General features: G+C 36.7%; 1 protein-coding gene across 1 annotated transcript in view; it reads right to left on the bottom strand.

Moving 5' to 3' along the window:
* The window catches only part of dnah3 (dynein axonemal heavy chain 3), a 43,573-nt gene extending 29,788 nt beyond the window's left edge, over window positions 1-13,785 (bottom strand). Inside the window, exons 1-13 of the mRNA XM_067378125.1 lie at window positions 13,684-13,785; window positions 13,148-13,243; window positions 12,876-13,071; window positions 11,153-11,207; window positions 10,934-11,033; window positions 9,761-9,953; window positions 6,669-6,864; window positions 6,457-6,582; window positions 3,390-3,585; window positions 1,975-2,154; window positions 1,326-1,459; window positions 1,127-1,223; window positions 852-1,030 (exon numbers count right to left, since the gene is read on the bottom strand). Of these exons, the coding sequence (XP_067234226.1) occupies window positions 852-1,030; window positions 1,127-1,223; window positions 1,326-1,459; window positions 1,975-2,154; window positions 3,390-3,585; window positions 6,457-6,582; window positions 6,669-6,864; window positions 9,761-9,953; window positions 10,934-11,033; window positions 11,153-11,207; window positions 12,876-13,071; window positions 13,148-13,243 (1,748 nt within the window). The 5' untranslated portion in view covers window positions 13,684-13,785. The remainder of the gene's footprint in view (window positions 1-851; window positions 1,031-1,126; window positions 1,224-1,325; window positions 1,460-1,974; window positions 2,155-3,389; window positions 3,586-6,456; window positions 6,583-6,668; window positions 6,865-9,760; window positions 9,954-10,933; window positions 11,034-11,152; window positions 11,208-12,875; window positions 13,072-13,147; window positions 13,244-13,683) is intronic.
* Between the last annotated feature and the right edge of the window lie 454 nt (window positions 13,786-14,239).

Below are 14,239 nucleotides of genomic sequence, written 5' to 3'. Positions count from 1 at the left end.
AGTGTTTATACACTTAATCTATTTTCATCTGTAGATTTCAATTATAATACTTAAAGGCCATTTTCTCAAAATGAATTTTTTCTCAGTCAGAAATTTTCACTTCAGCAGGACTTTCATATATCAAACTTTACAGTTTAATTTCTGTCTATATTCTGAAGGGTTTTAAAGACTGGTTTGTTCAAATATCTTTTGACTCATTTATATTACATTTTATTTCTGAAAACATGGTGAAAATGTATTTGTTTTCAGGCTGTTGACAGTATTTTCTATGGAAGCTTGTTTCCACCACAAAAATAAAAAATAAATAAAAAAGGTAATTGCGACTTTTTATCTCACAATTCTGACTTTTTATCTCGCAATTGTGAGTTATAAAGCCAGAATTGCAAGACATAGTCAGAATTGCATGTTATAAACTCACAATTGAGAGTTATAAAGTCAGAATTGTGTAATATAAACTCGCAATTCTGACATTTTTTCTCGCAATTCTGACTATATAACTCAAAATTGTGAGTTTATAACATGCAATTCTGACTATGTCTTGCAATTCTGGCTTTATAACTAACAATTGTGAGTTTATATCTTGCAATTCAGAGAAAAAAAGTCAGAACTGTGACCTATAAACTCGCAATTGCAAAAAAAAAAAAAAAAAAATCAGAATTGTGAGATAAAAAGTGGCAATTACCTTTTATTTATTTTTTTCATGGCGGAAACAAGCTTCCATAATTTTCTGATTTATAGAGTAATAAAAATAAATATCCAAAATCCCCTCTGTAAAAACCTTTAATGCTAATATGTCAAAAAAACAAAACAAAGCTTTACTGTGAAGAACATTTCAGACTGTTTCCACCCACCTCTTGTTGAGTTCTCGGTTCTCCTCCATCACAAATGTGGTAAGAAGATCTATGAGATGCTCCGCCTTGTCACACAGATCTTGGTTCAGGTTCACTGCATCCAGACAGAACAGGGACAGCGGGACTGTCACATGCAGTGATGTGATCTCCTTCCACACGTTCTGCACGCCTGTGATTTTCTACAGGTCACAAAGTAGAAACATCTGGCTTTACAAGGAAGCATTTCACCCGTGTGTTGTCTATAAGGATGCAATGCACACACTAGGAAAAACTACCTTAGTAAAGCCCTGCAGTGAGTGTTTGGTTTTAAGGAAGTTCAGTATGTCTTGACGGTCCAGTGAATCAGTGTACTTCTTATACACATCCAGATACCTACACAACACACCACAGATTCAAATACAGAAAAACTACAGAGTGATTCAACCTTAATTTGAAGCTTTTCTACTGGAAAACGTTCTCTGAAACATATCAGACCTCTGAGGCCCAACAGTGTTCCTCTCAAAGATCTCTCTCGCTCTGTTCATGATGTCCGTCACCAGCGCCTCGTTGGGTCTCACTGAGCGCAGAATTAAAGTTTCTCCAAACTCTGGGAAAAGTTTACACTCCACCTGCAAGAAAAGATCACACATTTGGATTTCTGGATTAAAAATGACTGTTTAAGCATGATCTAGGGTCCATTTTTCTGACTTAAACTGTAACTACACTCAGAAGATTAATTAAAAAAGGATAGTTCACCCAAAAAATGAAAATTAATCACCAATATGAATAAAAATGCTATATAATACAATTCCTAAAAATCACAAAAAAAGGCATCCATGTAATTTCTTAACTGAGTTAAACATCTAGTTGTTGTTGTTAGAGTGTAGAACTTCTGTCAGATGTTCTTTACACTTTTGTGTGTGTTTGTGTGCGTATTCCAGGACCAAAAATAATTCTTACCAATGTGAGTAAAGACTGGGAAACACTCAAATCTGAACTTTGCAGACATAATATGAGTAACGCAAATTTATCCTCTCTACTAAAGAAAACATTTTAAAAAATGTACACTATAGTATAACATCTATAACAACAGAAATCATCTGGGAGTCCTCTCTGTGGTAAATAAAACTATATGTGTGTTTACCCGTGGTATGTTGTGGGCACTGTTGATGATCTGTGTGAATGCTTGTTGTATGAGCTCCCAGCAGCTCTGCAGTGAAGGTTCAAATGCAATTTTGGGCTCCTCGAGTCTTAACTTCACCAGTAACACTGGACGCTGTGTGTACTGCAGCTCATTGAAACACTCCCCAAAATCATTACCGTCCTGCCAGAAACACACACACACACAAAACATGCACAGTATTGACTGCAAAATCTGTTTGGATGAACCAAGTTCAAATCAGCTATAAAATGTCTAATTTATACACTAGTGATCTCACATCAGTTGAATTCTATATACACTACTGTTCAGAAGTCTTGGGTCAGTATTGATACTTTTAATGGTACTTTTATTCAACAAGGATGTGTTAAATTTATCAAAAACAACAGCAAAAGCAGAACATTAATAATATTTCAAGATTTATATTTCAAATAAATGCTGTTCTTCTAACTTTCTGTTCATTAAAGAATCCTGGGGGGAAAACACATGCACACTTTCAGCAAATAAGAATATTAGATGATTTCTGAAGGATCATGTGACACTAAAGACTGGAGCTTTGCCACATGAATCAGGAATCACAGGAATTAATTAAATGTTAAAATGTATTAAACATTTTAAGCTATTTTAAAATGTATTTTTGATGAACATAAGTCTCTTTTTTCAAAAGCATACATCTTACTGACCTCAAACTTTTGAATGGTAGTATAAATACAGCAATAATTAGGCAAATTAACTGTATTAATTGATAGAAGAAATGTTGGATGTATATTATTAAGAACTGTTTATTAATTAACGTAATTATTTATTAAGCAATTGTCTCTGTGCCATAAGATACACAAGACAGTAGGCTAGAGTGATTTTTACAGTGGTAAAATAACTGTAAAATACACAATATATTAAACAAATATACACAATAACTCTCAAAAATCATGCATCCGCAAACAAACAGACATGTACAGTACATATACACCCATATATGCATGCACATGCTAAGTAACTAGGCTGTATAATGTGAAGAGAGCATCGGTATGATAAAACATATCAGTAGCCGTGTTTACATGGACCCTAATAATCCGACTGTAAGCACAGTTGGAATAAAAAAAGTCACATGTAACCACATCAATTGGAATGAATTGGCCAAATAAATGATGTAAACACTTGATTGGACTGAAGTGAAAACCGTAATGACGTATGATGCATGAAACAAGCTGTTCTAAAATTCTAAAATTCTAAAAATCTAAAATTCTCCTTCCTCTCATCATCTGTGAAGTGCTGCAAACGGTTTCCCGCCGGTCCTTGCTTCGGACTCTCATGTGCAAACACCTTGTTTTGGGTGTAGGAAATGATTTAATTCCAAATGAAACAAAAGTAAACGTAGCAAGTGTCGCTGATTGCAGTACCTGATGTAACTGGAAAAACTTCAGTAGATCCTGCAATGATGCGACCACCAGACTGCGCAGCTGCAGTGACATCAGCGCAGCCACACAGTAGAAGAGTTTTTGTGCTTTTACCGGGGCGATGCTTGCTTTCTTTGGCACCAGTGGCAACCATGAGTCTTTAAAGGTCATAAAAAGAGAAGCACAGCGGGGCAGCCAGCTACACAAAACACACACACAAAAACACAGACAAACAAAAGAGGAAAACAGGTGATTTGTTGTTTAAAAAATATATTATAAAACAATATTTTTATTCTTTTTCATTTTAATGGCTGGATATCGAAATTCACTTCTTGAGTTGGTATGTTCATGATACCAGTTAACCAATTTGATTTATTTCCTGTGCTTAAAAGTGTAAGATATTCTCAAATGTCTCAATCTTCAAAAGTTGAAGAATTCATCTAAAATTCTGTAATAAAAGGGTCTGTTTTTGAGAGGTAAATCATGATGGATAGAAATGAAAGTCTCACTCAAAACTATTATTAAGGTTTAGGAAACTTGTAATATAGTACACCAGTCAATCACAAAGTTTACTTGTTATTGACTGATTCAGTCAGGCCATTCAGTGAAGGATTCGTCAAATTGCAATTCACACTTCCTGCAGTACATCTTCTGAACACTTCACACTGACTGTTGCTGTAGCACCACTGACGCCCTGCGTGTTAAAGCAGGTCCAGATTGCTCTTTATTTCCCCATTGTTCAAACCCTCATTCAAGAGTTTAAAAGCTTATATTGTGTGTGAGTGTCTAGGTGGTTTGAGGAGACCATGGATACAGAGCTGAGAACAAAGGTAGCCAAGACGAAGAGAACTATTTAAACAACAACACACTCATCCGCACACAACGCTGACCTTATTCAAACGTATGTTTACCACAGTCCAGTAAATGTTCAGTATATCCCCATGAGAGCATCAGGACATTGCTATGACTAACTGACAAAACAGACAAACATCAATAGTTCATCAAAAGGTTAACAGTTCATGTTGTATTTTCTTATCTGTAATTTGTTGTGTTTAATTCCAAGTAATAAAGAGTAGTGTTGTTTCTGAATGAATCAGTGGGTTTAAATGAATGACTCAAAAGACTCACTCATAAAGATAAGAGTGAGTTGTTTTCCCACTGAAAGAATCAGTGTTTTTGAACAAAACAGTCAATGATTCGATTCACTCACTCATAAAGAAAAGTCACCTGTTTTTTCCTGTGTTATCATAGTATCATTAATATGCTATTTTTATAATAGCATATTAAAGGTGCCCTAGTTATTTCACAAGATGTAATATAAGTCTAAGGTGTCCCCTGAATGTGTCTGTGAAGTTTCAGCTCAAATTACCACATAGATTTTTTTTAATTCATTTTTTTAACTGCCTGTTTTGGGGCATCATTAACTATGCATCGATTCAGGCTACGGCTCCTTTAAATCTCACGCTCCCCGCCCCCCGAGCTCTCGACTATAATACATTGCATAAACAAAGTTCACACAGCTAATATAACCCTCAAATGGATCTTGACTTTGTTCGTCATGCATACTGCATGCATACATCGGATCATGTGAGTGTAGTATTTATTTGGATGTTTACATTTGATTCTGAATGAGTTTGATAGTGCTCCGTGGCTGAAGCTAACATTACACACTGTTGGAGAGATTTATAAAGAATGAAGATATGTTTATGAATTATACAGACTGCAAGTGTTTAAAAATTAAAATAGCGACGGCTCTTGTCTCAGCGAATACAGTAAGAAACAATGGTAACTTTAACCACATTTAACAGTACATTAGCAACATGCTAACGAAACATTTAGAAAGACAATTTACAAATATCACTAAAAATATCATGATATCATGGACCATGTCAGTTATTATTGCTCCATCTGCCATTTTTCACTGTTGTCCTTGCTTGCTTACCTAGTCTGATGATTCAGCAGTGCACAGATCCAGACGTTAATACTGGCTTGACTAATGCCTTGAACATGAGTCAAGCTGCCATATGCAAATATTGGTGGCGTACATATTAATGATCCGACAGTCGATGTTATGTTGAGATTCGCCTGTTTTTCTGAGGTCTTTTAAACAAATGAGATTTATATAAGAAGGAGGAATCAATGGAGTTTGAGACTCACTGTATGTCATTTCCATGTACTGAACTCTTGTTATTCAAGGTAAATTCAATTTTTGATTCTAGGGCACCTTTAATATTTTTGAATAATTTTTCAATGTTTGAATAATTTGAATTAGTTTTTATTTTTACATTTTATTTTTATAGTCATTTTTTGTTTTTGTCTTTTTTAAAATGTCTAATATAGTCTTCATTAATTTTTCAAATAATATTCATTTTATTTTAAGTAACGAAAAAGTTTTTTAATGGTTTTAGTTTTTTAATAACCCTGGTTTGTTAATTCCAGAATTAATTAGGGTGTGATGAACAAATCATTGAATGAACGATTCAGATGACCCACTCATAAAGGTAAGTCATTTGTTTGTTCGTTCCTAAATTTGCTGCACGAATTGGTTGAATGAATGATTCAAATGACCCGTAACTTGTCGCTACCTACTACAGTTTCAATGTAACCTGCAAAAAAAAAAAAACAATAAAAAATCTCCACCACTAACAAACAGACTGACAGTCCATCTGAAACTAGCACAGACAAGAGGAGTGATGCTGACTGTGAAAAGTTATACTGGCACTTTTAGAACACTGCTCAACCAATCAGATTCGAGAAGCGTAACTAACTGTTGTATTAAGTTCTATAATTACAGCTTCCTGGATGTCCAGCTCTTCCATTGAGATGTAATTATAGAACTGGATTCAGGTGACTACAGTGACAGGTTTACAGAGAACATGAGAATGAAACCTACAGACAGCAAATATATCATGTGTCTCAGTACGACTTCTCAATATGTACTGTTTCCGTTACTGTCCATGGCAGGATGTTACTTAAACCAGACCTCACAAAAAAAACAGACACAGGTCTGGTGATGTTCTGGTCTTCACTTGTTCAGAACAGATATATACATACACAGAAAGTCTCTTACTTGTTAAGCAGTTCATCTTGTGTGTCCTGACACTGTTGCCGCACCAGCTCCTCAAACTCCACTGGCAAGAGCGGAAGATCAGCTGAGAGCAGGTCGTCCAAACGCACAAACCGCAGAGACGAGAAACTACAAATGAAACATATAATGATTTTATAAATCATAAATAGGATCATAATTATTAGGACCATGATGAAATGATCAGAGATGCCAACCTGCTCATCCAGAGATCCTGTATGTGGAGCAGCATAGGGTTCACGGTATAGAGGTTCTCCGTCTGCCAGCTGTGAGCTTCACGGTAGCTCTCAGACCAGGGAACTGGTGCACGAATGACACGGGACGGGAACGGCCGGGGAACAGCAGAAATTGATAGACGCTCCCGCTCTGCTGGATCTAGGAGGATATAATCGACTGCAAAAAAGAAAGAGATTATGATTAAGATTACGATTTTTTTTAATGTTGTTTAAATGTCTTTGTGGTGTTTTTTATATGCTTTAAGACAAACCATGTGCAAATTCATAAGTCAACACCATTGCTGAGTATTTTCTCCTTAAAACTGCAGTGAACCAAAGACAATCTCAAAAATGTGGACATATACCGTCATCACACTTTGGGCGACCCGAGGTCGAGTCCCAGCCCTGAACTTTTCCCGACCCAAGTATATATATATATATATATATATATATATATATATATATATATATAAAAAACGTGATTGCTGTTGTTTCTGACATCACAAACTACCTTGCAACCAATCACGTCATCGTGTGATCGTCAATGAGTGGATCTCTGAGCTGGTGTGAGTGAGTGGTGGCGGGGCTAATTTGCATATTCATAGAACCACATATACTAAATGGGGCAAGGGTGTAGAGTTACAATCAGGCTATTTTAAGTCATGAACCTTTTTTTTTTAAGGAAAACTGATCAAAGATGAGCTTTAACAGATAAAATGACTACAGGGGGATTTTAAACTTATTTAAAGTGACATAAATGAGGAAATAACTCGCACTAAAAAGACAGTTACATAAATTACATGCCAGAATAGTGTTGTCAAAAATGCTGATATTTCAATGTGTATCGATACTGAAATATCTGAAACAGTTCCAAAACTCCTTTTCTTAAGTATTGATACACCGATACCAGCAGTGTGTTCTCGCTCTCTCTTCTCTTTGACTGTGACACACACCCACCTCCTGTCACTCACTCGTCTCATTACCTCCGGTTGAATAGTGCTTGTATTGCACATAATTGTACTGATTCCCGCAGGTTTCACAGGAGCTTGAGAGTGCAAAATTGAGTTCTTAAATGGTCAAATACACACAAAATGATGTGCTAGTATTCAGGTAAACAGTCAGTTTTGGAACGTGAAAAGAAAACGCATGCTGTGTAAAGGCCTTTGCACACTGAGTCCAAAAATTTCGCATGCGTTTTTTCGTATTCGCAATCCTAAAAATTCGTCACGCACCGAGACCTTGCACACTGAGTCCGATGCGTATTAATGAATGCGTTGCGAAAAAATCGCAAAACAAATCGCAAAACAATACAAAATGAAGTCTTCAAGCAGTGAGCACGATTAGTTGTCTCCTAGAGAAAAAGAAAGAGAAAATATTGGGTCTATTCAATCCCGAGATTGCATAGAGAGAAAGGAGAATTCACCTCATCAAGGAGCTGCGGGATTATCCGAGCGTTTCAAAGTTTACTTCAGAATGTCAGTGGCTCTGTTTGATGCTTTACTACTGGCACAATCTGTCTTTATATTCGGTCTCTTTGTATTCCTCACGTTGTTAGTCATTCAGTGCTGCTGTTTTGTGCTGTAGACGACGTGGATCAACTTGTCAGATGGCATTCTGGATTTTTGCATTCGCGTACGGTGGCTCTGAATTGTCAAAACGTCTCTCAAAATGCGTGCCACGGATGCGAAAAACGCAGAAAATCGAACCTGATCCGAATATTTTTTTGACGGACGAAAGTTTCGGAGGCAGTGTGCAAATGCGATTGACATAACGTGAGGTCGAATTTATTTTTTAACGTGCGAAAGTTTCGCATGCGAATTTCGGACTCAGTGTGCAATGACCTTTACAGTATACTGCAGGGCTCTTCAAGTAGTTTCATTCGAGGGCCAGATTATCAAATTAAAAAGTTGAGGAGGGCCGGAATTTATGAATTAATGAATTAATGAATTAATTATTAGGCTTAAAGGAACACCACTTTTTTTGAAAATAGGCTAATTTTCCAACTCCCCTAGAGTTAAACAGTTGAGAACTTTGCTGCCGTTCCATGGCTGCAGCAGTGCAATGATATTACGCTGCTGCAGCCATGGAATGGCAGCAAAGTTCCTTGATTATTACGCCTGAATGAGAATATAGTTCCTAGCCATATCAGCCTAGAAAATCGCAACTTTTTATTTTCAGTCGGTCTTAGTACACGATTTAGCTACAGAAGAGTCAAGTTTTAAAGTGTAAATCAGTGCATAGTTAATGATGCCCCAAAATAGGCAGTTAAAAAAATTAATAAAAAAAAATCTATGGGGTATTTTGAGCTGAAACTTCACAGACACATTCAGGGGACACCTTAGACTTATATGACATCTTGTGAAAAAGCATTCTTGGGCACCTTTAAAACTAGTTTAACCATCGAGGGATTTGTAGTTTGTAACCAAGAGGTGTGTCGAATTGAAACGCTTCTCACTAGATGTCACAATGCTGTTTAATAATGTTGACCAGGAATAAACGCAGCTCCTTTAAGCTTTCGTTCTGTTATCCACTGGGCCATGCTGCGAAGTTCAAAGCAAACTACTGAAACGCCTGAAAACAGCACTATTTGTTCTGTATTTGTCGTTACTGTCCGAGAAATCCTTCAGATGATTCAGTGACAGAGCGGTCCGAACGAATCCAAATCTTTTCAGATCGTTATGCAAGCGCATTTGGCCAATTCACAGAAAAGAATTGAGACAAAATAATGATTACTTCACAAATTATAGGTATCGCTGGTTCCATCGACAGAAATATGGGACACACCTAATAACTGCAGAAATATTTGCACGGAAAACGTTTCTCAGGTCAGTCGAAGGAGCGTGTGCATGCGCAGCTGCATGCACCACTGCGGCCACGATATCTAAACAAATTTAGCCACACCACCAGGAAAAGTGGAGGAGGGAGATTGGGGTGCCGCGGGCCGGATGAATATGATTGGCGGGCCGGATCTGGCCCACGGGCCGTCAGTTGACCAGCCCTGGTATTCTGGATTCATGCAGTTATTTATAGCTGTACTGTACATCATCTGCTCTAGGTGGTGTCGTGTGTCATACCGATGCTCTTGCGGAGGCTGAACTCATAGTCACTCTGGACCTCATCCAGGAGATCCTCCAGCATCCTCTGCATCTTGCGCTCATCACCTTGGAAACGGCTGGGTACCAGCTTCAGGATACCGGTGATCTGCTCTGGTGGGTGGGGGGCTAACATGTGGCCGTAAATACCCTCAGTGACATAGTACACATATCTCTGAGAGAGAAAGAGAACAGAAAGAATATAAACTGATGGATGGATAGAAGGATAATCATATGGAGGATAGATTAGAAACTATTTAAAGGGTTAGTTCACCCAAAAATTAAAATTATGTCATTTATTACTCACCCTCATGCCGTTCCACACCCGTAAGATCTTCATTCATCTTCAGAACACAAATTAAGATATTTTTGTTGAAATCCGATGGCTCTGTGAGGTCTCCATAGCCAGCAATGACATTTCCTCTCTCAAAATCCATTAATGTACTAAAAGCATATTTAAATCAGTTCATGTGAGTACAGTGGTTCAATATTAATATTAGGAAGCATCGGAGCGTTATGAATCAGCGTTTCGAATCATTACATCGAATCATGGATCATGTCAAACCGCCAAAATGCGGTGAAATCACGTGACTTTGGCGCTCCGAACCGCTGCTGATTCGACACACTGTTTAATAACGCTCCGAAGCTTCCTGAAGCAGTGTTTTGAAATCAGTGAAAATTTGAAAGTTGTTATTTTGTTTTTTTTGCTGCACCAAAAATATTCTCGTCACTTTATAATATTAATATTGAACCACTGTACTCACATGAACTGATTTAAATATGTTTTTAGTACATTAATGGATCTTGAGAGAGGAAATGTCATTGCTGGCTATGCAGGCCTCATTGAGCCATCGGATTTCATCAAAAATATCTTAATTTGTGTTCTGAAGATGAATGAAGGTCTTACGGGTGTGGAACGGCATGAGGGTGAGTAATACATGACAGAATTTTCATTTTTGGGTGAACTAACCCTTTAAAAATTTCTTGCAAATCAGCATATTAGAATGATTTCTGAAGGATCATGTTTCACCAGCTGGAAAGCCAAAACTTACAATGTAGCTTTAAGGAACGGAAAAAGATCAGAAGAATAAAAGTGTGATTTAAAAATCCCATGAAACCATCAACATCACTTGGATGGATTTTGCTAATACTGACCTCTAAATCTCTCTCTGTAGGCTCCATCTGGTTCCTTTGACTTTTTGTTTCTTCATGCCTCATAATTTCAAGTTGCTGTTCCGGTGTCAAAGGGCAACTTCTAGGAATGATGAGTATATTGTTTGTTAATGTTAAAAAGATAGTTCCTGCTGTAAATATTACAATAAACACACACACATGCACTAAAGCTCTGCTGTTTGTGTGAGAGAGAACTTTTACCTCTGTGCTCGGGTCGTAGGTTGTCGTCTCCTCACAACTGGAGCATCACTGCAGACTTAAACGTGAAGTTAAGATGGGACTCAATGACAGCGTGTGTGTGTGTTTTTGTGACATATCAGGACACAAATTTGTATAATGACATGGGTATGACATAGGTATTACAAGGAGAGGGTGACTTATGAGAAGATTACCCATGTCCCCATTTTCAAAAGGCTTATAAATCATACAGAATGAGTTTTTGTGAGAAAGTAAAAATGTGCAGTTTCCTTTGATAGGTACACTGCCCTCCAAAAGTTTGGAAACACCTCTGGAAAAGTGTGGTTTTGGACAATATCAGCATAAATCCTTTAATACATTACAGTAACTTGACATTACCATTGAAGACCAGCAATAATAATTTTCATTTTGATTACATAATAATGGCAATATATACATGTCAAAATCAGACATGCCCCTTTGCCAGCTGTGATGCTGGTTACTGGTTTAAACTTGGCCCAGGTTTGTAAAAGATTTTTGGGTCAGCACACCTTAATAGCTTCAACAATTGATTGCCAGTTAAGTTTAGAATACAATGAACCAATCAGAACCCTGTTTTGGTCAGATAGCTGCTGATGGTGGATATTTTGATGAATCGAAAATTTAAGTTTTTTCTATGTATAAACTGTTTATATAATAAAATATATTTTCGTTGTTTGTTTTGTCCCTTGTCAGTGTAAAATTATCACAAATTAAAAAGTATTCATGTATTGTATTTGTATAAGTATTGTCCAAAACCCCACTTTTGTAGGGTGTTTCCAAACTTTTGGAGGGCAGTGTAGGTTTAGGTGTAAGGCGATAGAAAATACAGTTTGTACAGTATAAAAACCATTACGCCTATGGAATGTCCCCACATTTCACAAAAACAAATGTGTGTGTGTGTGTACAATACCAGTCAAAAGTTTTAAAAAAGTTTCTTCTGCTTACCAAGACTGCATTTATTTGATCAAAAATACAGTAATATTGTGAAATGTCTTCATTACTCCAGTCTTTAGTGTCACATGACCTTTCAGAAATCATTCTAATATGCTGATTTGCTGCTCAATTACTAGTGTCCCTCAATTATTAATAATGGTTCTTATTACTATCAATTTTGAAAAAGTTTTGCTGCTTAATATTTTTGTGCAACCTTTTTTTTCAGGATTCTTTGATGAATAGAAAGTTCAATAAACAGCATTTATTTGTCATAGAAATCTTTTGTAACATTATAAACATCCTTACTGTCACATTTGATCATTTTAATCCATCCTTGATGAATAAAATTATTATTATTTTTTTAAATACTTGTTGTATTGGCTTACAAGCGTAGTGCATCAAGGTTTCCACAAAAATATGAAGCAGCACAACTGTTTTCAAAATTTATAATAATCAGAAATGGTTTTTGAGCATCAAATCATCATATCAGAATGATTTCTGAAGGATCATGTGACACTGAAGACTGGAGTAATGATGCTGAAAATTCAGCTTTGATCACGGGAATAAATTACATTTTAAAATACATTATTTGTTGTGCAACAATATTTCACAATATTACTGTATAAAAGCTGTATTTTGATCAAATAAATGCAGCCTTGGTGAGAAGCTGACTTCTTTCAAAACATAAAATCATAATTAAATTAAAAATATTAATGACCAGAAGCATTTTTAAGCATATTTGAGTGTGTAAGCGTATGTATGTTAAGGATACGCGCAGTTGGAGGACATTGAAGCGAGTGACGTCTGCGGTGCAGATGTTGGATTTTCAGGTTTTGTCCTCTCGGGCTGTAGTTGTTCCCAATGGACTCGCAGGGAGTTCTGTGGTGCCGCAGCTCTTTATAGGGAACTGCAAGAGTCCGTGAGTGATTCTGCAGGATGGGCGGGTGTTGACTGTTAAGGAGATAAATCTGCAAGAGAACAGAGAGCAAATCAGGACGAGCAGAAAAATCATGAGATTGACATTGAGGCACTTTACACACACACCTCATACAGGTCAGAGGGATCCTGGGATGCGGATAGAAGCGGCAGTCTAGTGAGCTTCCCAGTGCATCCAACATCATGTCTTGAGTTAGCATTCATCTACAAGGGAAACAAGTATACAAGAACATTTTAAAGCACACACTCTGATGTAAAAAAGAACTGCCTTCATTCTGAATCAAGAGGTCAGTGTGTTTCACAGTATGCAGTATGTAGTGTAAAACACAGTACATTATGTTTTACACTACACAGAATGCTGTCTAGTTATGCAGCGCACTATGATGTCTAGATAGGCAGCGTACTAGCTTTTGAGACACCGACCGTTTGAATGTCTTAACAGCCAGTACAAGTACATAAAAAACATCACATATTAGTTATAGTTATATATAAGTCTGAAAACTTTACATAATGAGTGAATTACCACGGATAAACAGTAATGTTCACTTCGTATACTTAAAAGGAACACTTTCAACGTCTGAGGTAAGAAGGTTTCGTTGTCGTTCATCAACAAAACAATGTTTTTCTCCACATAAACGTCTTACCTTCAATCTTTCATCATATAATCCGACATAAATCGCGTCCACAGAAAATATTTGACCAGATTAAAGCGCCTCACAGCCGTTAAACGCGCACGAGCCGCTTGTCTGTCATCGGTTGTCAATATAAGTGTTTGTTCACGCGCAGTACCTGGTGACAGCTATCACTATCATCAGTAAACAAAATAATTTATGAAGCTGTTTGCGTAAAATAATACATTACTAATAAAATAAATAATATTTATAAAATGATAAGTTACTATACAGCCATTAAAACAACTGTCAAAAGTTTTCAAATAATAATATTCCAGTTATTCATTTTAGTTGTAATGCCGCATTGTGAACACACAGTGTCGCTGTTTCACCGATCGTCACTCTAAAACATTTTGATAAAACATTGGTCATTTGTAGATAGATTTGCATTACAAATGTTTTTTTTTTTGTTGTTGCTGTTATCTGTTGCATAATATTATTGTTCTCTGAACAGAAACTTTATTTCACTGGAAGAGAGAAAATCTCTGGCCCACATATGGGTAGTGGACCCCTGTGGGGAGTTTGAGTC

The sequence above is a fragment of the Chanodichthys erythropterus genome, chromosome 23 (genome assembly GCF_024489055.1).
Source record: "Chanodichthys erythropterus isolate Z2021 chromosome 23, ASM2448905v1, whole genome shotgun sequence".
Classification (NCBI taxonomy): Eukaryota; Metazoa; Chordata; class Actinopteri; order Cypriniformes; family Xenocyprididae; genus Chanodichthys; species Chanodichthys erythropterus.
This window is presented reverse-complemented; position numbering and strand designations above follow the sequence as displayed.